Source organism: Amia ocellicauda, chromosome 8 (genome assembly GCF_036373705.1).
Source record: "Amia ocellicauda isolate fAmiCal2 chromosome 8, fAmiCal2.hap1, whole genome shotgun sequence".
Lineage (NCBI taxonomy): Eukaryota > Metazoa > Chordata > Actinopteri > Amiiformes > Amiidae > Amia > Amia ocellicauda.
In genome coordinates, this window is record NC_089857.1 from 38,511,537 (window position 1) to 38,537,504 (window position 25,968).

Here is a 25,968-nt window from a genome sequence, read left to right on the forward strand (position 1 = left end):
GAGCAGATTAGGCCGAGGTCACCCCATCTGGACTGACCGAACGATCGCCCTGGATCTCGACCCTCTATTCCGACTGCTTATCACTACTTGAGACATCAGACATTTTGGTTAAATCTCTTGGAGTTTAATCATTTTGAAACATCACTAGAGCTACAGATTATTTTTCATTTAACCAAAAGTGCCTCCCTGGAGTGTTTTTTTTTTTTCCCCCAAATGGGATCCGTTACCTCAGACTGACCCATGAATGGATGGTAAAATTGGCAACATGATAATGTTTCCCAGCTGTGCAAAACAACTTGACACTCACAATTTGCTATTAACAACACCACCTGCACAAATGCTAAAGCAAATTCCTGCATTAACTCGAGCAGTGCTCCCCGCGCTCGGCCCATTGCCGTATATGGACAAACCTGGTCATTCATCTCCAATTCTCCATTCTAATAACACATCAGGAAAGTTCAAAGACTATGCCAGTTCCCATGGGTTATGCGGTTAAGTATACTGTACACTGTGAACATTATTTACTCTCAGAATTGTGCCCTGTTGCCCCTGAGCTCCATCTTTAATACGGCTGTTTACTCCCTGCTTCCTGAGCTGTAGAGAAGAGACACAAATCTGTGATGACAAAAGCATTCTGCTACAAATTGTGACATAAATAATAACAGATATTGAATACATCATTTGCATTGCTCTGACAAACATTTTGGTAGTCCATTGAAACGGTTTCAAATATATTGCTGGAAAAGCTTTTATTCAAGCTTTGACTGACTTTTCGAGGGTCGTTTTAATATTTTCAGGATTTCCGTTCACGTTCACTCAGCACCAGCAACGGGAATGACAACTTTAAGAGCCAGTGTTGTCTTTGGAAATCTGTTCTCTCGCTGCAGGAAATGTGGCACGTTTCTGCTCCCAAGAGCTTGTAGGAACGTCTTGAAAGGCCGAGTTCAGACAATGCCGCAAAGTAACGAACATGTTTTTGATAAGCTTGTTTCAATTAGCACAAAATAGGATCCATTTGTCAGTCAAATTGAATTAAAAGGAACATAAAACGCAAAAGACTGACATTATAAAAAAAAAAAGCAATCCAAAGCATTACCGTCTCATACTGTCCACACTCACACACACGCACATGCCCGAGAAACAGTCCCATCCAGAGGGGATTTCAAAACATAAAATACAAAACATGTAATAACTCTGTACTGATTCAGAAAATCCACCTTTAAAACGAACTGAATACAATAACAGTGAGTTACGAACCCTTAAGAAGATATACTATTTAAAGCAGTATTTAAATGAACATATAAACAGTGTGTAGTGGCTCACTGTGTCACATGGTACGGTGTTGTGAGATGGGAGGTTATCATCAGTTAGTTATGTGGGTTTGTGTTGGAGTGTGATTCAGTCTTTGTTTTACTGCCACCAGAGGACAGGAACTTGAATGGGAGTGATTTGGATGACTATGTGCTACGGACATCCCTACTAATCCCTGGGCTGAACCTACAACCTACTATAGTGACCAGGCAGGAAAAAAAAAACAAAAAAAACATGGTCCCCCAATGTGTCAAAGGATGCCCAATTAGTGCGTCAGATTAATTAGCTCTTAAGCAGCACTGTATAGGCGTTGGCGAGTAATATTACTTCTAGGTCACTGGGGAAATATGTCTCTGTATATAAACATTACATTCACTGTAAATTTACAAGCTACCACCTGAAAAGCTGCAACAGTTTGACTGCTGCTGTACACTTTACATCCATATGATACACGAGAAATGTCAACACCACCAAAACTTTACATTACTCACATTCCACAACACCAGGCCACATCTATAGGAGCTTTGCCAACAATTTCTTCACCCTTTGTTTTGGATGGCCATTTCTAACATTTAACATGCTAGACCTCATTTATTGTACACAGGTTTATAGAATAAACACACAAAAAAAAAAAGATTCAAAGGATAAACCACATGCTTGATCAAAACCAGTCTCCCATAGCACACATTTCATGGTTATGACATCAATAAACATTAACACGAGGTTGCATAAAATGTAAACATAATAGCGGTGTGTACGTAGAGCGAATATAAATTAGAAACACCATTCATTTCATCATTTCGGTTTTAAACGTTACCAACATATCTATACTCATTTTGTGCAGTAGAAATAAAAAAAGATAAGTAAGAACAGAAGATACTTTGTAATCTCAGTCCCTTGATGAAAAATAAAAATGTCCTTTAAAATGTAGGCAATGTGGGCATTATTCTGCTTAAAAGCTAAATAAAATATAAATACAGCAAAGAGAAACAAAAGCAATACCGCAAAATAATTTATTTTGTACAGAAGTTTAGTATGAAATGTTTTTTAAATTAATAGCAGAGACCAAAAAAAGATCACAGAATAAAACTTTAATACATGGCTGATCAAAAAAAAAAAAAAGGAGGATTTGGTTTTATAGAAATATACTTTTTTAATATTACAGCTCCCTCTGCTGTTCACAAGACATAGACTAACTATTAGCACTTGGCCATCACATGTAGAGACTGAGAGCCAGACATCGTAATGCTGCAAACACTGGCCTAAATGAGAAAAGACTCAAAGAAGCCAATAAACGTTAACATTTCACCAAACCGATCTCATTACCTCCTCAAAGGGGTTTTTAAGCTCAGCTACATCTCAACAGCTGTTAAAATCATATTCAAACAGGGAATATTTGGACCAGTTTAGTTGGTTTAAGACTAGTTTCAATTATCAGGGTAAAATATTTTTACTAAGACAATGAAAACAGGAAATACATTTAGGAATACAAAATATTTATATTTATAATATACTTTAAAAATCACATATAGACATTTTGATATAGACACAGCATATACAAACATTCGTACACACACAACATTTTTGAGAAGACCTGTTCTATACAATGGCTAACTTGCCCCGATGTCCCGCAGCAGGCCGAGAGAAGGTCACCGTTGAGAGCGCTGGCATTTTCTCATCAGTTTCTGCTCCTCTTGGCCATTGCTTCTCGAATCTGCTTGTCGAGCTCACAGATGATCCGGTCGTCGTGAGTGTAAACCCCTGTCCTGAGCAGAGTGTCCCTCTCCTCGATCAGTCTGCCCAGATACTCGTCCATGCTGTTACTCAGGTGGGGGGGGTGTCCGTCTGTCGTCCTAGGTGCCGAATCTTGGGACTGTTTCTTGTCATCCTGCTGTTTAAGTCTGAAAGAGAGGCCACCCGCAAGGTTGACCAATCTGAACTGCCATTTTCTAAATCAATAGTAAGCTTATCCAGGACAACAAACGCACACCAAGCATACTTATTATTTCAATTTACTACACTTGTAACTAACCCGTAACTCTTATTAACTATTTGTTTACGGGAATAAAACTCTCAACTACTTAAAATAGGGTCCCTATTTTTAAAACCAAACTACTGAGGTTTGAAACCAGTACAACATGACCCTCATAGACATTATTATCCCAGAAACTAAAATGACACCTTAAGAAAATAATGCTTCTAATTTGAATACATTTCACTCGGTGAGGTGAGGGGATTTTGTCAATGAACCCTGTGTCTATAAATCCATAAGCCACAATATCATGTCCTCAATGGAGGCTTCCTCAGAGATGGCTGCAGTTCCCAGAACACCACTCCATCTCCTCCTGACCCCTATCAATGTCACGATGACCGTTCTTCAATAAGAGCCGCATTATACTCGGATACATTATCAATTAGCCGTCTGTAAGTGATACACTATCTAGCAGATGAAAACTTATCAGAGCAGTAGCCAGCAGTCAATTATACAGATACACTGAATATAGAAATGCAGATGCACCACAGTTATCCAACCCCACCTACTGCAGCTATCTGTGTAACTGCAGGAAGATCAAGACTTTAGAGAAAGGTTGTCCAAAATATGTTCGTCCACTTCAAAACTGCAGAACGTTTGCCTCAGGGGGGACACACCTACCTTGCAAGCAACGCCACACACACAAACACACAGCCTTAATTGTACTGAATGAGCCACTTGGGAAGTCCTACATTCAAGGCTAATTAAATGGGATTGTTATCTTGGGCGAAAGGAGTCTATATTCGTCAGTCCGTGTTTTTGGTTGCGTTTAGCTTTACCTGTTCAGCTCATTTCTGATCTCCTCCAGTTCCTGCTTCTCGGTTTTGACCACCTCTTTCTCCTCCGCTGCCAGGTAGCGCAGTCTCATGTGCTCGAGCTCCTGCTGCTGTTTCTTCAGTCTGGCCATGGCGCTCTCCTGCTCCCTCTGGGACACCAAAACAGAGCGAGACCGTGTTTAGTCGTCTTCTCTACTATATGCAGGAGTTTAAATGGAGTCGGGTGAATATGAAAACCGCAGGTGTAGAAACAGATAACTGACTGTGCTAAGTGAAGAACTATCTGCAGCTTGTGGTTGCAATCTATAAATACAGAGAAGTGCTGTAAACATGGGCTGAAACAGAGACCAAACACTGGCCAACATGCAGTCTCCCCCTCTTACTGAGGGCCGGCTAGACTGTGGGAAGTAGGAGGCTGAACTCGACAGCAGTTTTTCTGAAAATAACTAAAGTCTGACAAGTCAGGATAAGGGGCTGGAGAACTTCAAAGCACACTTTTCACCCAGAGGCAAAATACCGAGCAGTTCAGAAAGGACGCAGACATCTGCCTGCAGGCCGAATTAGTTGCAAACTAATCAGTTTAACACATCTAGTGGGTTGCAAACTAGCGAGACAAGATAGTGGGGCTGAAGGAGTAGGATGTGTGCATGTGCAACGAGTGACCCCGAGTAACCTTGGCATTTGGAATGGTTCAGATACTCAGAATGCATCTTTCATATCGACTGAAGTTAAATCAAGTATGCACACAGCTTCATTTTGTCAGACTTCTGCAAGCATTAATAAGGTTTAGTTATTTGCTGAGGTGGTTATTGAAATGTTAAAGCTCCTTTCACATTTGTTTTAAAGTAAGATATTTTGTGTTGGATGGGCTACATTTTTTTGATATAAATTAAACAACCGAAGGCCAGTTTTAAGAAGAAACTCATGTGGTACGAACATGCACTGCTACCACAGAGACCCACAGAGTAATTTAGATCATCTGTGTTTGCAATATAATTCAAATCTAGAGTTTTTTTTGTGTGTGTTCTGCACATGATTTGTCATATCTGCCATTACTTTTTGACATGCTAACTTTAGAAAATACGTCTGCAAGCTGAATGACTAGGAATTGACCGGAGGCGTCATACATGGAAGAATACAAAATGATTTACAGAAGGGCTGTGATGAAAAGACGAAGAATTTGCAGCAAGACAGACACTAGCAAAGAGTACAGTGCAGAAATAAACAGCCCCCTTAATAAAAGTCAAAACATTGGAACTGGGAGTGTAAAAAAGGCGAAAAATTATACAGTTCTGTAAAATGTCACAATGAAATTCTAAATAGGATTCCAATTTCTTTTTTTCCCCCTGTGGAAAACATCGGTTAACAAAACTTTATGAACAATCCAAAATTAAATATACCACGAACTGTGTACAACTGCATACAAGTGTGTCAAGATCCCGGTTTAGATGCCCAAGGGGGAGAAAAGACAAGAACAAAAATAAAATCTCCAGTGGACAGAGCCTAAAATGGTTAATTTTGTGGTTAATTTGCTTTTAAATAATGCATGATTTATTTGAACCCATTTCACTTATAGTTCTGAACACATCAGTTAGACATATAAATTAACTTGTTTTTTTAACATTTCCCTGGCACTTAAGAGAAAAAGAAAAAAAATGAAAAAGATTTTCCAGCTGTTTTTTGTCTTTAACAGTTATTAACAATCCTTGATAGGGCTTTCAGCATCTACATGAATGTTTTTTTCAGTCCTCCAGGAGGATTTGGAATGACAAATGGAGAGCTGTGGTTACAAACCCCATGGCGTGAAGCACAAACAGTTGATACACAGAGCCAGTCAATTAAGGAAATAGCAACCAAGGACCTCGCCGTTTTATGAGAAAGTTACTATTCATTCGCTTCAAAAAGCTTCCAGAGCTACGGAGGAGGATAAAATACATAAGTCAAAGCATATTATTCCATCTGGAGCCACAATATATTCCAATTAAAACTCTTGTAGACTTGCTGGGCAAAATGTTAGAAATATTTATTTGATATTACAATTGGCCACCATATGTTCCAATGACTGAGCAAAAATTGCCAGGGCCTGGATTTCACAAAAACAGTTGGATGGCAGACATGTCAGTTTTAACCCCTTCCTCCTGCAGGGTCGATGTTTGGGGGCTATGCTTCCATGAAGCAGATTTCCGCACATGCCAGAGATGCTCAAAGGGATTAAGAGGTGGTGACTATGACAGACAGATTTCCCAAACTAAGCGAGTATACACACCTTTTCCATCCCGGAAGCACCCACCCCCACTGGAGAAAAAAAAAGAATCGTTGCGGAGTACTCATGCCAAAGACACTGCTGAGGTTTCCCCCAAGACTCTATGGGATCAGGTCGCCCAATACATGCCCAAGAACTTTCTACACACTAACCCTCAATCACCAGCAGGCATGACACGAGTCAAAGCACAAGCACAGGAGTGTACAAACAAGAAATCTATGTAGCCTGCCGATATCGATGTAACATGTGACAACTTGTGTTACATAGACCTGTGTCCATACAACTATGGAACAAAAAGATGGAAAACAAACTGAAGATGTAAGGATGTTCACTTTAAATCGTAAAACATACCTGTTTGAGTCTGGCAAGTTCTTTTAAGGCTCGTCCCCACTGTTGCTTATAATGAAGCTTAGATTTCGTGGCCGATTCCAGCTTTCTTTCAAGTTCCACCTTAAAAAGCAAACACGTTAAATCAAAAGTAGTAACAATAACTGAAAGATGATATATACAAATGTCTGGCTCAGGCAAAGTTTCTCTCTTCTGAAACAGAATATGGTTTCAATCTGTTATGTCGACTGAAGTAAATATTATGGCAGATGAACATTTTCTTCCTTAAAATATGGCCTTTTTTATTACTTAGACAGTTGCTAAGGGACGAACTAGACATCTCAAACTAAAGATTTCTGAAAAAATAAACATTTACCCTTCATGCTTATAAAAATGTTTTTGTCAAACTCTTATCTGTATACCTGTCAGGAAAATTTGTTAATGTTTGATTTAATCTTGGCAAAACAGTATGATGCTTATAAATTTTAAATTTAAACACTACATACTAAATCAGCTCATTGAAGCAGAGAACGTTTGAAAGTCTTTGTTATTGTGAAATATGAGCTATAATAATGTACTTGTAAGTGATTCATGGTTAAGATTTGTAAGTGAGCTGTGACCCTAAGCTGTGACTTATCAAAGGTTCATTAATATACATTGTGAATCATGTATTCACTTTATCATCATCTACAAAGTTGTATGCAACAATGCGAGGCACAACAATGATGGGCAGAACAAAGTAATACAAGAACATGCACTTTATACTTTTCAAGTCTCAAATTGCAGCCCTGCCCTTTGTATTCAACCTCTTTCCCTGACAACTAGAGACATTCCACTTTTCGAAATGAACTGAATTTGAATTTTGTATTACTGCACTTTCTTAATGCTTATGCAAACTAAGTTGCCAAGGATAAGGGCATCTGCCAATAAATAAATAACATAGTACCTAAAACACATTTTAAATGTTAAAGGGGTCACCTGAAACCCAGAAAAACAAGTCAAATCCCTTTTAACTAAATAATTTAAATGTACAGTTTAGAAGATTAATTATTTTACAGCCTCACGTTGTCATTGTAACCACTGTCAGAAATCAGTGTTCAAAATATACATTTCCCTGTTGACTATTTATTTGGTTCAACAACACAATTCCAGTGTCCTATTGTTTAAGCTGCATTGACAACATGAAGCTACCGAGGTCTAAACCATTGTCTAAAATGGACAAAAACCATCAGTGCCTGTTTGCATACCCGATTCCTGAGTGCTGTAAACTTTGAGCTGCATTTAAGAGGTCTGGTAGCAGCTCATGCACAACACACCTTTGAAAGCAACCTCTCTATTTAACTTAATGAAAACTAACAATTTCAGTTATTTACATGCAATGTAATCTGCATAAGTCAGGGCTAGACCAAATCAAAACTTTGACCCACCTACAAATCACAACTTACATCACATTTGGAATTATAAATAGTAGAAAGTGGATTCCAACAATAAGAAGGGTACAGATTTGTACTTTGTGAATTGCAGGTAGGTCAAAGTTTTGATTTGGTCTAGGAAGGAAGAAAAAAATAATTGAAATGCTGGAACTCAATTTTTTGGGGGCAAAAATCTACCCTTTAAGAAAAGCACCACTGTTTAGATATGGTCATGTAAAGTTCATTTAGTCTGGGAAAATATTTTAAGGGTAGTTGAATCTCATACATTTTAAGTAGATGCCGAGTATTTCGAATTACATTCAAAATAAATTCAAATAAACAAGAAACTACTATTTTTAACTTGTGAAAACACCACCATATAATAGAAAAATAATAATTGAGGTTAACAGTAGCAAACATTTTTGTTACCAGAATGCACTTCCTAAAACCCAAACTCTGGTTAGCTCGATATACCACTAAATGTGGGGAAAGCTTACTTTGTTACTTGAACTAAACTTAGGGTTTTGTGCACAGCAGTGGGGTAAAAAAGTGACTTAAAACAATAAGCCTTTATTCTATTTCCAAAATGAACTATGCTTATAGACAGTAGCATGCTGAGCAACAAAGGCATCTCCTACAACAACAAGCAGACATGTGTTTGTTTATGGGTATGGAGATATTATCCGAGACCATCTTACTTTTTCAAGACTCAGCAGATTGATTTCCGATTGAAGTCGGATTTCTGGTTTTGTGCTCTGCTGTTCCCTGAACTGAAGGAACTCTTTCTCCAACAGTTTGTGCTTGTGCTCTGCATCTTGAATCTGGGGAGACAGAAAACACAGAGATCAGACTATGCAGTGATAGATTAGTTAGAAAACAATTATTGTGTACACAGCCATTTTTATCTCCTTTAAGGAATATCCCTTGGGTGGTCAGCAATCCCAACTCCTGTCCAAAATGCATACAGTAATGATGTGAAACATGAAATAACTCATACAGTGTTATGACTCCTATGGTTATATTTCACAAACAAAAGTGCAATATTTGGAAATCGAATGATGATTCAAGCTTAACTTTTTATTGTTTGTTTTATTGTTTTTAAGCAGATGTCAGATTCCTAGCTCTTTTGTTTATCAATCTGAAGTGTCTCTTGGTGTGTTTTATGAAACCCACACCATAAAAGCATAATGAATGATAGTGTCCCACTTCAAAGCTTCCTGTTCTGCAGAACTCATCATTCTGCTTTAACAGGGGTCTACAATTATATTAATCTCAACTAATTTAGTCAAACACTGCTTCAGTTAAAAAAAATGTAAAAGCATGGCTGAAAAACAGAAGACCTGGGCCCTGCATGGACTAGGGATGGATGGCCATGGTCTACTGAATATTAGGACAAAGATGATTCTAAACACTGAAGTTTCGGCCTTAATGGAGATCTTGCAGACATTTTCTGTAACAGTACTGTATATATACCGAGTAATACCACTCATTTAATATTCTCCCATTTCCCAAATTTAACACACTATTTTCTGTTCACATGACAAACACATTGTATGCCCGAGCCATCTCAGTGACATTACATATCTTGGCTACATGTTTGGCACTGCTTACAAATAAACTCTGTAGTATAGTTCCTTTGATGGGCTGACAGAGATAAATGGAACAGTAAAGAGACACACATTATGCAGTTTCTATAGGAAACAGCTTAATCTGGTCCCTGACGCAAAGTGGCACGTCCATTAGAGAGGATTTTTAGTCTATCATCTGACATGAAACAGATGCTACAAAAAATCTTTCACACAATGAATGAGATTCTAGGGTAGAGGGGAGTATACAAACATGAGGATTTAGTACTGATATATTGGGCTCTGGTTAGCAAATGGAAGAAAAATGTCTCTGTTTACATGTTCCTGACACAAGGAGTAGGGATATAAAGCAGTGTGGCATTTTGTCTGTAGTTTTTTTCAATGCAGTCCATTACTTAGGCTTTCCAATAGGTGTCCGGTAACTACTAGTTTTTCTCCAAATGTAGACAAACCCAGGGATTTTACTCTTTGAACTAGGTAATAGCCAATAGAGATATTTTATTAAGGATGTATAAATAAAGAGTTTCTGGATTGGCCAGTCAAAGATAGGCATGATAATATGTTACTCTACAGAAAGTATTTTAGTGCCCCACAAATTGCTATAATGTATTAACCTTGGTACCAAGAATGTCTTTAAAATAACAGGACCATTGCTGAGAAAAAATACAGTTAAGCCAAATGATTGACAACCTTTTCTGTGAGACAAAATATATTTTAAAATTATTTTCATGCAATGAAGTAGGCTATTAATTGTCTCCCGAAAACATTATTCGAAAAGCAAACAAGACGAAACAATCTGTTGTTTTAAAATGTTCTGTTTCATTAGGAGCTAAAAACTTCTGAATGCTTCTCTGGAAACCTAAACAAAATCAAAAGTACACTTCATACATTGATATACTGTACTGCCCAAGTAATAATTGACAATAGATAGTGGGTTAAATTTAATTGCTCAGAAGGATTTAAATTTGTATTTGAAATAAATTAGTCTTTGTTCATACACAGTCCCCTAACATGTTTTAATGAGAAGCTTTGATGTATAAAACACCAACAACAAGCGAAGAAACATCTGGCCTGCTGCAGACTAATCATGCTAGTACATTAGGAAGTCCAGAAAATAACTTTTTGGGAAACTCATTTAATTTCAATACAACAGATTTTAAAGAGCAGGAAAGAGGAGTATCTTACTCAAGTCCCGTAGGCCAGACAAGTAACACAGCAGTATTTAATAGAAACCATCTCGGGGGGGGAAAAACAGAAACTGCATAAAATGAAGTTCAATGCAATTTTCCACATTGACCAACCCAATGCCTTTGATGACGTGTCTGTCAGCTTTACACTTTATCAATAGCTTTAGGAGACTAGCTTTTCAATTCAAGTCACTAATTAATACTCTTTCAGAAAAACCGAAACCCACAAAAGAGTCAATGAGCTGTGCTAACCCCCGGGTCACCGCTTCACCTCGGGGACCTTTAAAGATTGAGCCGATGCGGAAAGCATTTTGTCCGCCATCACCTACCTGCTGTTGGTGCCGAAGCCGGTCCTCCTCCAGCTGCCTGACCTTTGCCCTCTCCAGGTCCACTTGGTGAGCGCAGTCCTCCCGCACTCTCCGGCTGTTGTCCTGCAGCTCCCGGACGCTGCGCTCGTGATCGGCCTTCACCTCCCTCTGCAGCCTGTGCAGCTACAGCCGCCAACACAGCGATGCTCAGAGTCACAAACCACAACCAACACTTCTGTTCGGAGGAATTCTAATGCTTTAAGTTCAATGGCTCTCTCAGATTTACATACATGGTTTGACACGGCATCAGGGAGTAACTTGGTGCGTACAAACCATTAAATATCATAATGTCATATAAATATACACTGATGGTCAGAATTATACCTGGAAATTGTATAAAAATACAACTGAGAAAGGAGGAACCAGAATAAACTATCAATTCGGATGAAAATGTCTTACTACTTTTAAAAACACGACAGCCACTATGTTTTGTGGATTTGATTACTGCAAACTTCATGAAAATACTATAGCCTAATTGAGTGACTGAATACCTTTATTCATTTTTATAACAGAGTTAGTTTGGCCAACTTTGGGGTTATTAAAATATTGAAAAACAAACCTTATACTCACTCCTTCCAATAAAATAGATAACAGATTTCAGTCTGAATCAGTGGTTTAAGTTAAGTTTTTCTGATTCTATAATTCTCACTGTATGAATGCTTTATATAGTCATTCAATTAACAAACAAAACAGACCAACATAAACTGTTTTTTTGTTTTATAAATCAATTTACAGTGAGGGAAAAAGTATTTGATCCCCTGCTGAGTTTGCCCACTGACAAAGAAATGATCAGTCTATAATTTTAATGGTAGGTGTATTTTAACAGTGAGAGACAGAATAACAACAAAAAAATCCAGAAAAATGCATTTCAAAAAAGTTATAAATTGATTTGCATGTTAATGAGGGAAATAAGTATTTGATCCCCTATCAATCAGCAAGATTTCTGGCTCCCAGGTGTCTTTAATACAGGTAACGAGCTGAGATTAGGAGCACTCTCTTAAAGGGATTGCTCCTAATCTCAGCTCGTTACCTGTATAAACGACACCTGTCCACAGAAGCAATCAATCAATCAGATTCCAAACTCTCCACCACGGCCAAGACCAAAGAGCTGTCCAAGGATGTCAGGGACAAGATTGTAGACCTACACAAGGCTGGAATGGGCTACAAGACCATCGCCAAGCAGCTTGGTGAGAAGGTGACAACAGTTGGTGCGATTATTCGCAAATGGAAGAAACACAAAATAACTGTCAGTCTCCCTCGGTCTGGGGCTCCATGCAAGATCTCACCTCGTGGAGTTTCAATGATCATGAGAACAGTGAGGGATCAGCCCAGAACTACACGGGAGGATCTTGTTAATGATCTCAAGGCAGCTGGGACCATAGTCACCAAGAAAACAATTGGTAACACACTACGCCCTGAAGGACTGAAATCCTGCAGCGCCCGCAAGGTCCCCCTGCTCAAGAAAGCACATGTACAGGCCCGTCTGAAGTTTGCCAATGAACATCTGAATGATTCAGAGGAGAACTGGGTGAAAGTGTTGTGGTCAGATGAGACCAAAATCGAGCTCTTTGGCATCAACTCAACTCGCCGTCTTTGGAGGAGGAGGAATGACCCCAAGAACACCATCCCCACCGTCAAACATGGAGGTGGAAACATTATGCTTTGTGGGTGTTTTTCTGCTAAGGGGACAGGACAACTGCACCGCATCAAAGGGACGATGGACGGGGCCATGTACCGTCAAATCTTGGGTGAGAACCTCCTTCCCTCAGCCAGGGCATTGAAAATGGGTTGTGGATGGGTATTCCAGCATGACAATGACCCAAAACACACAGCCAAGGCAACAAAGGAGTGGCTCAAGAAGAAGCACATTAAGGTCCTGGAGTGGCCTAGCCAGTCTCCAGACCTTAATCCCATAGAAAATCTGTGGAGGGAGCTGAAGGTTCGAGTTGCCAAATGTCAGCCTCGAAACCTTAATGACTTGGAGAGGATCTGCAAAGAGGAGTGGGACAAAATCCCTCCTGAGATGAGTGCAAACCTGGTGGCCAACTACAAGAAACGTCTGACCTCTGTGATTGCCAACAAGGGTTTTGCCACCAAGTACTAAGTCGAAGGGGTCAAATACTTATTTCACTCATTAACATGCAAATCAATTTATAACTTTTTTGAAATGCGTTTTTCTGGATTTTGTTGTTGTTATTCTGTCTCTCACTGTTAAAATACACCTACCATTAAAATTATACACTGATCATTTCTTTGTCAGTGGGCAAACGTACAAAATCAGCAGGGGATCAAATACTTTTTTCCCCTCACTGTAGATGTGGAATCTTTCCCAATAATCCAAATAAACCTTTTTTTAAACAAATCCTGCCTTTTAAAATTGTAAACAAAGAGGCCCCAATAACGAGAGGGTCGTGTCCACAACACATAATTTCTTAAAAACTTTGGAGAGAGACCGTGGATCGGAAATGCAATGTTTCGATACTGCAGTAGAGACGTGCAAACCACACAGGAAGCGTACCTCCATTTCAGCAAAGGCCAGCTGCTTCTCTCTCTTCTCCAAGTCAGCCAGGGTTTTCTGAAGCTGCTCTTCCAGCACACTGTACTCGGCTACCTACAATGAAATACCTCCATGATAATCCCATCATGCAAAGCAGCAAATACCCCGAAACAGCCCTAACACTCCTGGCTATTTAGATGAACTAGCTGTCGGTGGCATCAGGACTTAAACCGTGTCTGTAATGAAGAGGTGGATCGTGGATAACATTGCGCATCATTTATTCCACTTTGTTTCGAAGGTGACACAGATACAGCAGCAGTGTCTCAGGTTTGTACCTTTTTCTTAACGAGTGCCTCCCTCTCTCGGTCCCGTTTCTTCCACTCTTCGGCCAGGGCTTGCATGTGGGCCAGCTCCTTTTGCTTTAGCTGGGGAAAACCAAATATAATTGACTGTTTGGCAAATGCAAATGAAACCCTAATGGTTTATTCCATCACATTTCTGGAAAGTGTTAAAAAATGAATTGCTTCTTGGAATACACTTGTATGCATTGTGCAAAGCTGATGCGAGGCCATGTTGTTACAATGGTTAGGGTGATTAGATTGATTGAGAATTGAGAATATGTTGAAGTTTGTACCTGTAAAAATACACTGGTAGTCCATTAACACTGAAGACCTGAATCACTGTTGAGCAGTGGTAAAATGGTACGAGTTCAAACCTGGTTCTCAAATAAGTCCTCTTGCATTTCCTTCCACATTTCCAGCTCCAAGGCGGCTCTATATTCTAGAGTTTCTCTCGGCTCGGGCTCGGTTTCGGGCGGATGGTTGTGGGGGGGCTGAGAGAGGGGTCCTGGCCTGGGCTCCCCAGTATTGGTGCTCTGTAATAAAATAAAAAATGCATCGTCTTGGTTGGGTTCACTGCAGTTCTGTGCCATTCCTTTGTGATAATAAAGCTTTATACACACACAGGTATTATACAGACCCATACAAAGGTATATATCCTTAAAACTACTGAAAACAACAACATAATCGTTACCAGGGTCGACTCAGAGATCAAAATCTCTTGCGTTTTCACAAGGCCAAAGTCCTCCAAGGTCATGAAGTAGCACAACTCTGCAACTCTCTCAGTAGGCCTGCAGGGCAAGAGACGGCAGGATCAAACACGGGTCTGTTTAACAGTTAAGATAACAATCTGATACTTTAAACAAATATTGTAGATATTACTCTCTTTCTTATTCTGCTGCCATCTAGTGGACAGTTCCATTATGTCATCACAGTTCACAGACAAAAATTCCTTGACCATAAAACTAGATATCCGTGCATTATTGTCGTATTGCAGCGTACCGTTTGGGGTCCGTCACAGGTACTCTCTCCGTGTAGGTCTGTCTCCAGCACTGATCTCCCGATTGAGCCAGGAACCTTGTTTTCTCAGACGTCAGCACATGAGAAAGCTGAATTCTGGCAACACCCAGGAGCAGGTCTTTGGAGGTTTTATCTCTGTGCCAAACCTCCACTAACAGGGGCAATCTGGAAAAAGCAATCGAATGAGGATGTCACATATACAAATATACAAATAGATTAGCAGATAAAGGATTTAATTGAATTTTTTCAGGTTTAAATAATACAAATTGCATCATGGCTTCACAATGTTTTATATAACCAGCTCCAGCTCATTTAGGTGTAATTAAGATGCATTTGTGATATGATCTATTACTGTAACTGGAAAATACATATTCTAAGTATTTGCAGTACATAGAATATCCACGCATATGCATATTTATGGTTAATTCTGTGTGTATGGTGAAATCTGCTGCAAGCGGGTTTTCAAAAACCGTAATTGAAGGATTGTCTATTATAAATGGATCTTAGTTTACTTTTCTTTACAATAACACCTGAACTTATTAACTTTACTCGCAGACAGTACCTGAAGAATGTGTCCTGCAGCTGATGAGGCAAGGCAGCAAAATCAAAAGCACAGTAAGACTGAGGAAGGAACACTTCCATATTCTTTCGCATTTCTATCGGGGGGTTGGTCATAATGGGGGCTGCACTACCAAAAAATGGGTAGGAGTACCTTAAAAAAGAAAAAAAAATACTTAAGTACAGATTTTTGACTGAAGTGTGATGTTTAATTCCACCAATTTCTCTAAATTACATGTTTATTGGGTTAAGGATTTTGTACTTGGATTAAACTTGATTTCCTCATTTCAGTCCTCTCACATTGAACTGAATATCTTACAGCTGTTAGGATTAATGTTTTCTAAATCTCACGAGAAGTCGTTCCTTTGCACAAATACCTCATTTACAAAAAACAAATGGACACTTCCATATGAATTTGCTAGAATACCATGTGTAAATATAAAAATCTCTGTCTAATAAATAATCTCATGGTAGGGAGATGGAGACTGTCCAAGCTCAATTTAAAGCCATGAGGTTAAAAACTAAAATGTCCCAGATGGTATAATATTAATAAATCTCATATTTATTAAATGTGCTTTAAATTAACATTAAATCATCCATCCCAGAGGGAATTGAAAAGAAACCAAGTACACTGTAGGGACATCAAAACATAAATTCTAATAACACATTATTATACATGTATATATGCATGTTAGTTTTCTTCCAGAAAGGAAAAATGTTTCTCTAAAGTTACATTAGATTTAGTATTTTTTGTCTTGTGTGAAAATGTAGTGGAATTACTTTAAACACATTTTTAATTACAATTAAAAGAACAAATATAGATTAAGCAGCTACAGATTACTTAACACAAAACAGTGTCTAAATTTAATATTTCATAGTTTCATTTGTCCAAATTGGTAGCACCCATCAGCTAATTATGAAACAGGCTTCACCAAAAAATCTTCTCTATTCATTCATGCAAGTTATACTACTATGAGGCCTTCCAGATGAGAAACGTCTTTCCCTCCCAGTCCCGCCACCCACCTCCAACTACAAACTGTTAATTCAGGGGGAGTAAAACAAATCATATGATAATAATTACCTTAGCATACAATTTACATAGAACCCTACATCCATGTCTTTAATGCTTCTCAAGTCCAGTGAGAAACAGAAGTGGTGTGCGGACGTGGGGATGGCGACTTTTGGAGCCGATGTGCTGACGGAGGCGCTGGAGACTGGAGCCTCTGTTTCAGCAACACAAGAGGGGCCGGGGACTGGAAAACCAAAGAGCGCAGAAGACTACAATCACAAGCTTGTTTCTGTAAGAGTGTATTTTCAGTTATCTGGCAAAAGATGTACACTTAAATTCTCATTAGTAAATTAACAGATTATGGGATTAGATATAAAGCAGTAGAGTTTTATTTCTCCGCAAATTATGAGATACAAACACATTGATGCCAAATTTGCATTTTGATTAGTAGCAAACTTGTAGATACTGCATAAAATCACATTAAAACAAAGATTCTACACACTTAGCTTAATTTTGATAAGAGTACAGTAAGTTGTCTGGGACTCGAAATATGCAGTCATGGTTTAAAATAGACACAGGCAGGCATCTGGTATAATGTGGGATCAAATTACTGTAGGGTTTCCTGGGGTTCATTTCCAATAAAGGTCCTGTGTTACTGAAACAGTGATCGCTGTCAGTAAAGTGCTTCATAATGAAATCAGCAGAGCTAACAAGAAAAACAAATGATCTCAGAATCATCATCGTTACTGTACGCCAGCTATGATTTCCTCTTAATCATCATGACGTACGTCTAGCATCAGCCCCATTAACACACTTTGCCAAACCAGAGAGACATGTCTCGCCGTCTAACAAAGGTTATCATTAACAGCGTTATATTATCTTAGCCTACAAAATGAAAGACATCTACTGTTGTAGGAAACACCTCAAAACAAGATTAATGGACACGTCTTCGTTTAAGCTGCATTCACAGGGATGAAATATGAGAAAAAGAGTGATCTGGACTGAAAGGCTCATAAAATCAAATATAAAGCCCAGAAACGATTAGATCATACAGTGGGATATCAGTCGTAGCTAGATGCGATTATGCTAAGTTAAGGAAATGCTTGACCTTTGCTAGAACCTATTCTGGCTATGATTCATTGCAAGTAAGTTTACTGGCAAACTGCAATGTGACAGATTTCAAGCCAGCTGGCAGAACGCATTTGACAGCATGGGCTATGAATGTCATATTAAATATTAAGCAGGTTGAACATAAATAGTATACATTATATATCCCCCACAAAAAAATACTATTAAATACTATTCAAATGTCTGACCATATAGAACCATTCATAATGAAAATACAAGGTAGAAAGAAAACTAGTGGAAAATCCGAAATGCAATTTAACAGATTATGTATTAATATCTCCAATTAAATCATTTTGTACGACAAAGCAAAAGGAAAGAACAGGTGCTATGGCACAAATCCAGAAGCTACTCTCCTCTGAACCCCTCTGCTGACACTTTTCTCAGATTTTTAAGTGTTCCAATATCTCCTTGTACCCATGTGTCTTAATCTAAACACTAGCATCTCAGTGAAGGAGAAAGTGTGCGTGTTGATTTGCCGGTACGTTTCAGCATCCTGTACCATCAGGGGGTCTTTTTCCCTGTCTCGGGTCCTCCTGCAGACTCTCCGCCTCACTCTCGGTGGCAGGGTCCGCTGGCGGGGGCTCGTGGAGTTGGGGGGGCGGGCTCCGGGGAGGGGAAGCAGTGTGAGGAGGTGGAGACTTGGGCAACAGGGGGGACAAGACTCTCTTCTTTATCGGGGTCTGAACTACGGCATCAGCCTGAACAGAAGCTGAAGGCTATGGAATAAAATAAAAACATAAGAACTCAAGTGGCATCACATGCATGTCAGTCACGTTTTGCACGCAGAAGGTGGCGATACAAGAAGCGTAACTCTACCTGCGCGTTCACCGGCTCCTTCCTCAGAGTGACGGACACGCCGACCGTTGGCTGTAACTCCAGAGGAACAGATGGCAGCTTTTGTTTGGCTCGGTTAGGAGGGATCAGGACGAAAGCCCCTTCCACGGCCACGGGCTGCTGCTCAATGTCAGCACTGCCTTTCTTCAGCAGGCCTGCCAGGGAGACCTCCGTGCTGCCCAGGGACTGATCCGCACAGCACAGGTGTATCTGCAGAAGCGTGATCGGGGGGAGGGGGGGGCAGTTAATCCCTGATAACACTTGATTATATGAAGGGCAACACCAATCTTCAAGTCTGTTCATTTTGTCGCTTTTGTATCGCTAAACATCTCGGTGAGATGTTGGCCTGATTTTCTTTCCACAGAGAATATGCCACTAAAATAAAACTGATTTCATCAAAAGAGATTATAATTCTTTATCTTGGTCTCACACTCTCACAAAACACACCAGGCAGGAAACATGAAAGAAAAAAAAAAAACAAATGTAATTTAAACGTACAGATACCCAAATTACCCATTAAAAGTAAATGAAACTAAATTCTCAAAGCTACGTGCCACTCATTTCATATGCCAGATCTTGGCAAAAGGATCCGAGATTAACACAATTAGGGACCTGTAGATTTTGCTGTGCGGCGAAAAACACGCGGAGCACTTCCAGGCTGCTGCGGATCTTCACGGATGCTCTCTCCGGTTCGAAGTTGGGGCTGATGAGGTCCGTGAAGGGCTCGTTGGTCACGTCGTTGCCCAGCAGTGTGTAATAGAAGAAGAACTCAGGCTCTTCAGGGAGCTTCAATGTGCTGGGAATCAGCTTGAGAGGAATTGAAGTGGTGACACAATGTTTTTAGCAGTAAGCAGAATGCGCACACACACACACACAAGAAATCTATATTAAATCTTTTCAATTGTAGGTTACTATATTCTTCAATAACTATAGCTGAAAAGCATGAATGCTGTGATCTGTGATGATAAAACCAGATTTGTGATGCAGGGAATGCAGTCTATGACCTTCAGAACACTGACAAAATTAGCCGTTAAAAAACTTTTGTTGTTTTTCTCCCCCAAGCAAACAATTAATGTACAGAAAATTTGAATTTAAAATGACAAATGTCAAATAAATGTCCATATGGGCTTTCTAAAGACAGTCTTGCATTACATTATAGGAATTAAAGCGGTTTGGCAAATTCATACGACTAAATTAGGGGATATCATATTTCCACACACGCACACACAATTAGCAGAGTTATTCAACAGATCATATTTCCAACAGAAGAAGAGAGACTTACCTGCTCCAACTGAGCTGCAAAAGCCACGGTGACAGAAAGGACATAAATGTCACTACAGTAATCTGGGGGTCCAATTTGGTGGTAGCCTTCTTCTTCGTTCAGAAGCGGAAGCAGTTTACTGGGATCCAAATTAGATAACAAAGGAGTAGCTGCAAATAAATAATAATATGACTTTATTTTTTTGCTTCTTTTGTTTTCCATATCTGAAAGTTATCAGACCTTCTTGCCCCGGTATGAATACAGTACCACACCAGTGTTTCCCTCAGAAAATAGCATAGGCATGTGGTGCGTTACTGAGTTGTTGACAGGTGGGTGGTGTTACTGGATTCTGGACCGGGGAGGGTATACTGGTAGGGGAAACTCTGCACACTACTACGAAGAAAAGAAACAGCCTACAGTACCACACTAGGACAAAGAAATTATGGGATGGGAGAGCCTTTTACCACAACACTCACCTGCATGTGAAAGCCATTGAGGTTGTTTAATTATGGTTGTGAAAACATATTTGCTTTTGGCTTTTTGGACAGAATGAAAAGAAGGAAGGGTGGAAAAAAAGGATGAATGAGAATAAGGACAGAGCAACACTACAACCCGTGGCCAGGAAGTGTGCCTGGTGCAGTTCCAAAATATGTAAAGATATAAAACCTTAAAAATATACACTAAACAAATATAGATGAACACTACAAGTTCACTATACACTGTGCAAGTTGCCCCACTGCCTTTCCTGTCATGTCCCTGGCTAAAACATACCTCTCGGTGGGGCTTCTTTTGCTTTAAATCCATCAGCTGAATGTTTGTAGTCAGTTTCCAGAAGCAGGCTGAGGAGCAAAGCAGGTTTTGATTTGGTGTATTTGCTGCTCAGCAGAGGGTACCATTTAGGCACCTTTAGAAAGAAAATAAACAAGGGTTGTGTTAATTAAGCGGAAATCAAATTCATACTCACACTTGTGTATATATATTATATTAACGAATAACTTGCTAGGACATGATACTTTGATTACGAGCTTCATATTCCATTATCAGATCTTTCATAAGGTCTCGTGTACTTACATAGGATGAAAACAAAACCTAGAACAATCTGTATATGGTCTATATTGAATGTTCAGGGTGACAATAAAATATGAATTGCATTTCTCTGCACTTTCTATAGGGGCTTTCTATAAGAAAACAGGTGTTTATAAAACAGTCTGTTGAAACAGGTGATAAAGGCTTGCCTGCTTCAGTTCCTGAACAGATCTCAGGTCCAGGATGATGTATCCCACCAACATCTTTGCAGACGTTAACGAATCGACAGCAAAACACTGCAGTTTGATGGGAGTACGCTGCAATCTATATGGGGATAGAAATAACCACTGTATCGCCACCTTAACTATACATTAACAAGATTTCTATAAAAACATATGCTTCTAAAAATTAAATACAGTAAAAAACAAAACAAAAAAAAGTCAACCAAGTACAGTAACTGTTCAAAAGTCAGGGGCACTCCTAAGATGGACAGGTATTATTATTTCTTGTAGGGCCTGACCCATCATAAATCACTCGGCAATTGAGAAAAATGCAAAAACATAAATAAGCTACAGACAAGATCAGAGGCGTGGGTTGTGATCACACCTGTGCTGGTGGAGAGCCTTCCTGTCCAGCTCCCAGGCCAGCTCCGTGGAGAACTGCGGCTGCTCTCGGTGGTCCACCGGGTCCGTGGCCAGCTGCTCCCCGTCAAACCGGGCCTCCACCACCAGGACATGGCGGGGGCGCTTGGGGAAGTGGCGACCTGCAGAGATGACAGAAAACTATCTATCTATACAATATGCACTGTATTTGTACAGTTTCTATACTATTATATTGAATATAGTACTTACACTAGACATTGATGAAAGATAGTTGACAGTGTACATAATATTGATACATCATCATAGTTGCACAAGAAAGCAGAATATGATTGAGTCGCAGAGATTTAAAATTGACAGCTATACGGAATTAACTTTTATAAGTATATACACTCGCAAAGTATTTTAATAAAACTGCTCCTTGTAATGTAATATGTAAAATGAGCATTATGATGATGATGATGATGATGATGATGATGATGATGAAGTACTTGCATAATGTTTCACAGATGATCCGACAGTGGATCAACTACTTTTGGATTTTGTTTCAGCTAGTTGTTAATAATAATAATAATAATAATAATAATAATAATAATAATAATATTACGTTTACAGTAATCTAACTTTGCAGAGTACAAACTCTTGCCAAAAAATTAAGTATGTTATTTGGACTTGCAAGTGCATTTCCTGCCATCAGTGTTACTAGTTTCCACAGAGAAACGAGTTAATACACGCAGAAACACAACATGGCTCTTCAGTGGCCACAATAACGGCACTCAATAGGGTTCATTTACTGATACTGTACCTTCGAGGATGGAGACGACGATTAGCAGCTGATCCGATTTGGATCCCATGTCTGAGACTGGTGTTCAACTGTATTTCCACTGCCGTCTCTTTAACTGATCGACACGCCTCTCTCGCTGTTGTTATCAACGCAGTTCAGTTGGCAAACCTCCGTGAACCGTTTTCTAGCCGCTCTGCCACAAACATTTACCGCCCCCATTTAAACTACTGACATCCGGCCGGTTCCTGGCGAAGCAGAGCGCCGGAGGAGAAATAATCAGAGATCTTGGGTGAAAGGGTAACTGCAGGCCTGATGGATGCAGGGCTGTCTGTCGGGCTCCCCCTACTGGTGTGGAAGACTAATAGTATGAGAGATAAAAGTGTAGGTAGCAGTGTTGGAATAATATCAACCCTTGTGTAGTCTTAACATTTGTATACTCCCCTTGTCCTATGGGTCAAAAATGACCCGACTTCCCTAAACCCCTAAAATAAAGCAGCTTAATTGAATTTTAAACCCCAAATCTATTTTGGATGAAGAAACAATCTGTCATTCATCACAAACGTGAATATCTGGGTTTTCCCTCTTCACAGTGCAGAAAGACTGCATTTAATCAGTGGACACCACTCGAGACACATCTGTCATAATCGTTTTCTTTACAAAAGTAGAGATTTATTATTATTATTATTATTATTATTATTATTATTATTATTATTATTATTATTATTATTGCTAAAGGTACTGCATAGGTGTAAACATTATTTTGTTTTAGCAAGAGATAGCACTTGTATAGCCTAAGAATGTAGCAGAAATGTGCAGAAAGTAGTTTTTTGGCAACATAGTGATATATTCTTATATAGTGTATGAGGAATTCAACTACAAAATACTAGTCTTCTCCCATTTTTTGAACCATTGCCCCCACCCACAAGGTGTACAAACAACAAAAATAAATAAGAATAAAATAAGATAATAGATACAAAACAAAAACTTGAAGAACATAAATCAATCAACTCTAATTAGCACATGTAGGACAGTATGCAAGTGTGTGTGCATGGACTTTGCAGATGTATTTCTCACATGTGCAGCACATAGTATTTGTTTTAGTCCTTCTTTGGAGGTCAGAATTGGCATCTCCTCCTCCTGCCTGCCCCAGCTGCAGCCTCGGGTGGATCAGGACAAGATTCAGCGCTGCAGAGGCTGCTGTGCGGGGGAAGCGCTCCCTTCTTTGAATGTGTGGGGTTACAAGTGCCTTTCCCAGCTGCTCCAGGAACACCCTCCTCTTGTTTCACTTATCAGGCATCCAGATAGGGTTGATCTTGTTCCATCTCTCGAAGGCATTGTATGAGGACACATCAATGATGTTATGGAAGATGACTAGGGGCTAGCGGGCAGTCATCCTCCTGCAGCTGTACGTTCCAATCACCTTGTCCAGGTTGTACACACTTCTTTGTTATGGTTGTAGCCAAGGATGATGGCTGGCTTCCTGTCCTCACGATCACTGATCTCAGCCGTTTTGTGCAGTGTGCTCAGGAGGACCACATTCTTGTTCTTCTTTGGGAGGTAAGAAACTACACTCACCTAAAGGATTATTAGGAACACCATAGTAATACTGTGTTTGACACCCTTTCGCCTTCAGAACTGCCTTAATTCTACGTGGCATTGATTCAACAAGGTGCTGAAAGCATTCTTTAGAAATGTTGGCCCATATTGATAGGATAGCATCTTGCAGTTGATGGAGATTTGTGGGATGCACATCCAGGGCACGAAGCTCCCGTTCCACCACATCCCAAAGATGCTCTATTGGGTTGAGATCTGGTGACTGTGGGGGCCAGTTTAGTACAGTGAACTCATTGTCATGTTCAAGAAACCAATTTGAAATGATTCGACCTTTGTGACATGGTGCATTATCCTGCTGGAAGTAGCCATCAGAGGAAGGGTACATGGTGGTCATAAAGGGATGGACATGGTCAGAAACAATGCTCAGGTAGGCCGTGGCATTTAAACGATGCCCAATTGGCACTAAGGGGCCTAAAGTGTGCCAAGAAAACATCCCCCACACCATTACACCACCACCACCAGCCTGCACAGTGGTAACAAGGCATGATGGATCCATGTTCTCATTCTGTTTACGCCAAATTCTGACTCTACCATCTGAATGTCTCAACAGTCTTCAACTGTCCAATTTTGGTGAGCTTGTGCAAATTGTAGCCTCTTTTTCCTATTTGTAGTGGAGATGAGTGGTACCCGGTGGGGTCTTCTGCTGTTGTAGCCCATCCGCCTCAAGGTTGTACGTGTTGTGGCTTCACAAATGCTTTGCTGCATACCTCGGTTGTAACGAGTGGTTATTTCAGTCAAAGTTGCTCTTCTATCAGCTTGAATCAGTCAGCCCATTCTCCTCTGACCTCTAGCATCAACAAGGCATTTTCGCCCACAGGACTGCCGCATACTGGATGTTTCTCCCTTTTCACACCATTCTTTGTAAACCCTAGAAATGGTTGTGTGTGAAAATCCCAGTAACTGAGCAGATTGTGAAATACTCAGACCGGCCCGTCTGGCACCAACAACCATGCCACGCTCAAAATTGCTTAAATCACCTTTCTTTCCCATTCAGACATTCAGTTTGAAGTTCAGGAGATTGTCTTGACCAGGACCACACCCCTAAATGCATTGAAGCAACTGCCATGTGATTGGTTGGTTAGATAATTGCATTAATGAGAAATTGAACAGGTGTTCCTAATAATCCTTTAGGTGAGTGTAGAGTGGTGGTGGGCGTGAAGGCAAACTTTGATGAGAAGGCCTCTCTCCCCCTTGTTGCGAGGAGTGCAGGGGGGAGCTCAGAGTTCTTTCTAACTGTGCCAACCATGGTGATCTTCCTCTTCAGGAGCTGCTGGCTGAGTTCATAAGAGGTGAAGAAATTGTCACACGTGACATTGTGCCCCCTCAGTCCATCTGTCTCATCAAGCACAACCTGCATCCCCTGGTTCTTCCCCGGCCTCCACTGGTCAGCTTCCCTGTGTAAACTCACGTCTTCTAAGCGTAGCTGGATTGTGCGTCACAGGCCACTCATATCTTGATGCCATACTTTGCAGGCTTGATGGGCATACTATCAGTGTGTGTGTCTTTGTGGTTTTTGTGGTGTGTAAATGATTTTATAACTGCCGGGTCAAAAATGACCCTAAGACAATCTTTGTACCCTGGTGGTGTACAGCTTTCATGGAAACATGAACAAAGGCGATGTTTAACGTTTTCTAATGTTGGGGGTCACTCTAGGAAAAGTCATCAAATTTCAAGTTGAAAAAATATAATTTAGGGGGTTTTCTCTGCTGTTAAACATAGTGGCACAAGGGTTAAACAGAAAAAATATAACCTATTAGAAAAGATTTTTAAAAAGTGCATACATTTTGATTATGTTGAATTTATGACAGTAGAAATTACAACAATTTTGAACCTGAAGCCGTATTTGTTGTTTAAACAGTGCAGGATCAACAAGTTGTCATAGACATTTTTCCGACCTCTCCGTCAGTCTGAGAAATGCAGACATCATGTATCAGACTGCCCGTAAAAATGCATATCTACCACCCTGTATTACCAGTGATGGGTTCAGGATCTCTGTGCTGGATCAATACACTTTCCTTTGCAGTAACCTAATGCATTC

The 25,968-nt window shown here is 39.9% G+C and overlaps 1 protein-coding gene and 1 pseudogene across 1 annotated transcript; both read right to left on the reverse strand.

The window, feature by feature from the left end:
* Positions 1–2,310: 2,310 nt before the first annotated feature.
* On the reverse strand, positions 2,311–22,572 carry cep120 (centrosomal protein 120). Its single transcript, XM_066711332.1, has 20 exons — positions 22,338–22,572; positions 21,540–21,696; positions 21,143–21,257; positions 20,679–20,811; positions 19,929–20,077; positions 19,259–19,453; positions 18,629–18,856; positions 18,312–18,528; positions 16,757–16,928; positions 15,680–15,829; positions 15,100–15,282; positions 14,792–14,888; positions 14,475–14,633; positions 14,095–14,184; positions 13,781–13,873; positions 11,224–11,385; positions 8,820–8,942; positions 6,734–6,832; positions 4,123–4,268; positions 2,311–3,212 (listed from the first exon to the last, which is right to left on the reverse strand). The coding sequence occupies exons 1-20, from the start codon at positions 22,384–22,386 to the stop codon at positions 2,990–2,992; spliced, it is 2,940 nt and encodes a 979-aa protein (XP_066567429.1). The 5' UTR covers positions 22,387–22,572; the 3' UTR covers positions 2,311–2,989.
* A 753-nt stretch (positions 22,573–23,325) lies between these two features.
* Positions 23,326–25,415, reverse strand: LOC136755287 (piggyBac transposable element-derived protein 4-like; annotated as a pseudogene).
* Between the last annotated feature and the right edge of the window lie 553 nt (positions 25,416–25,968).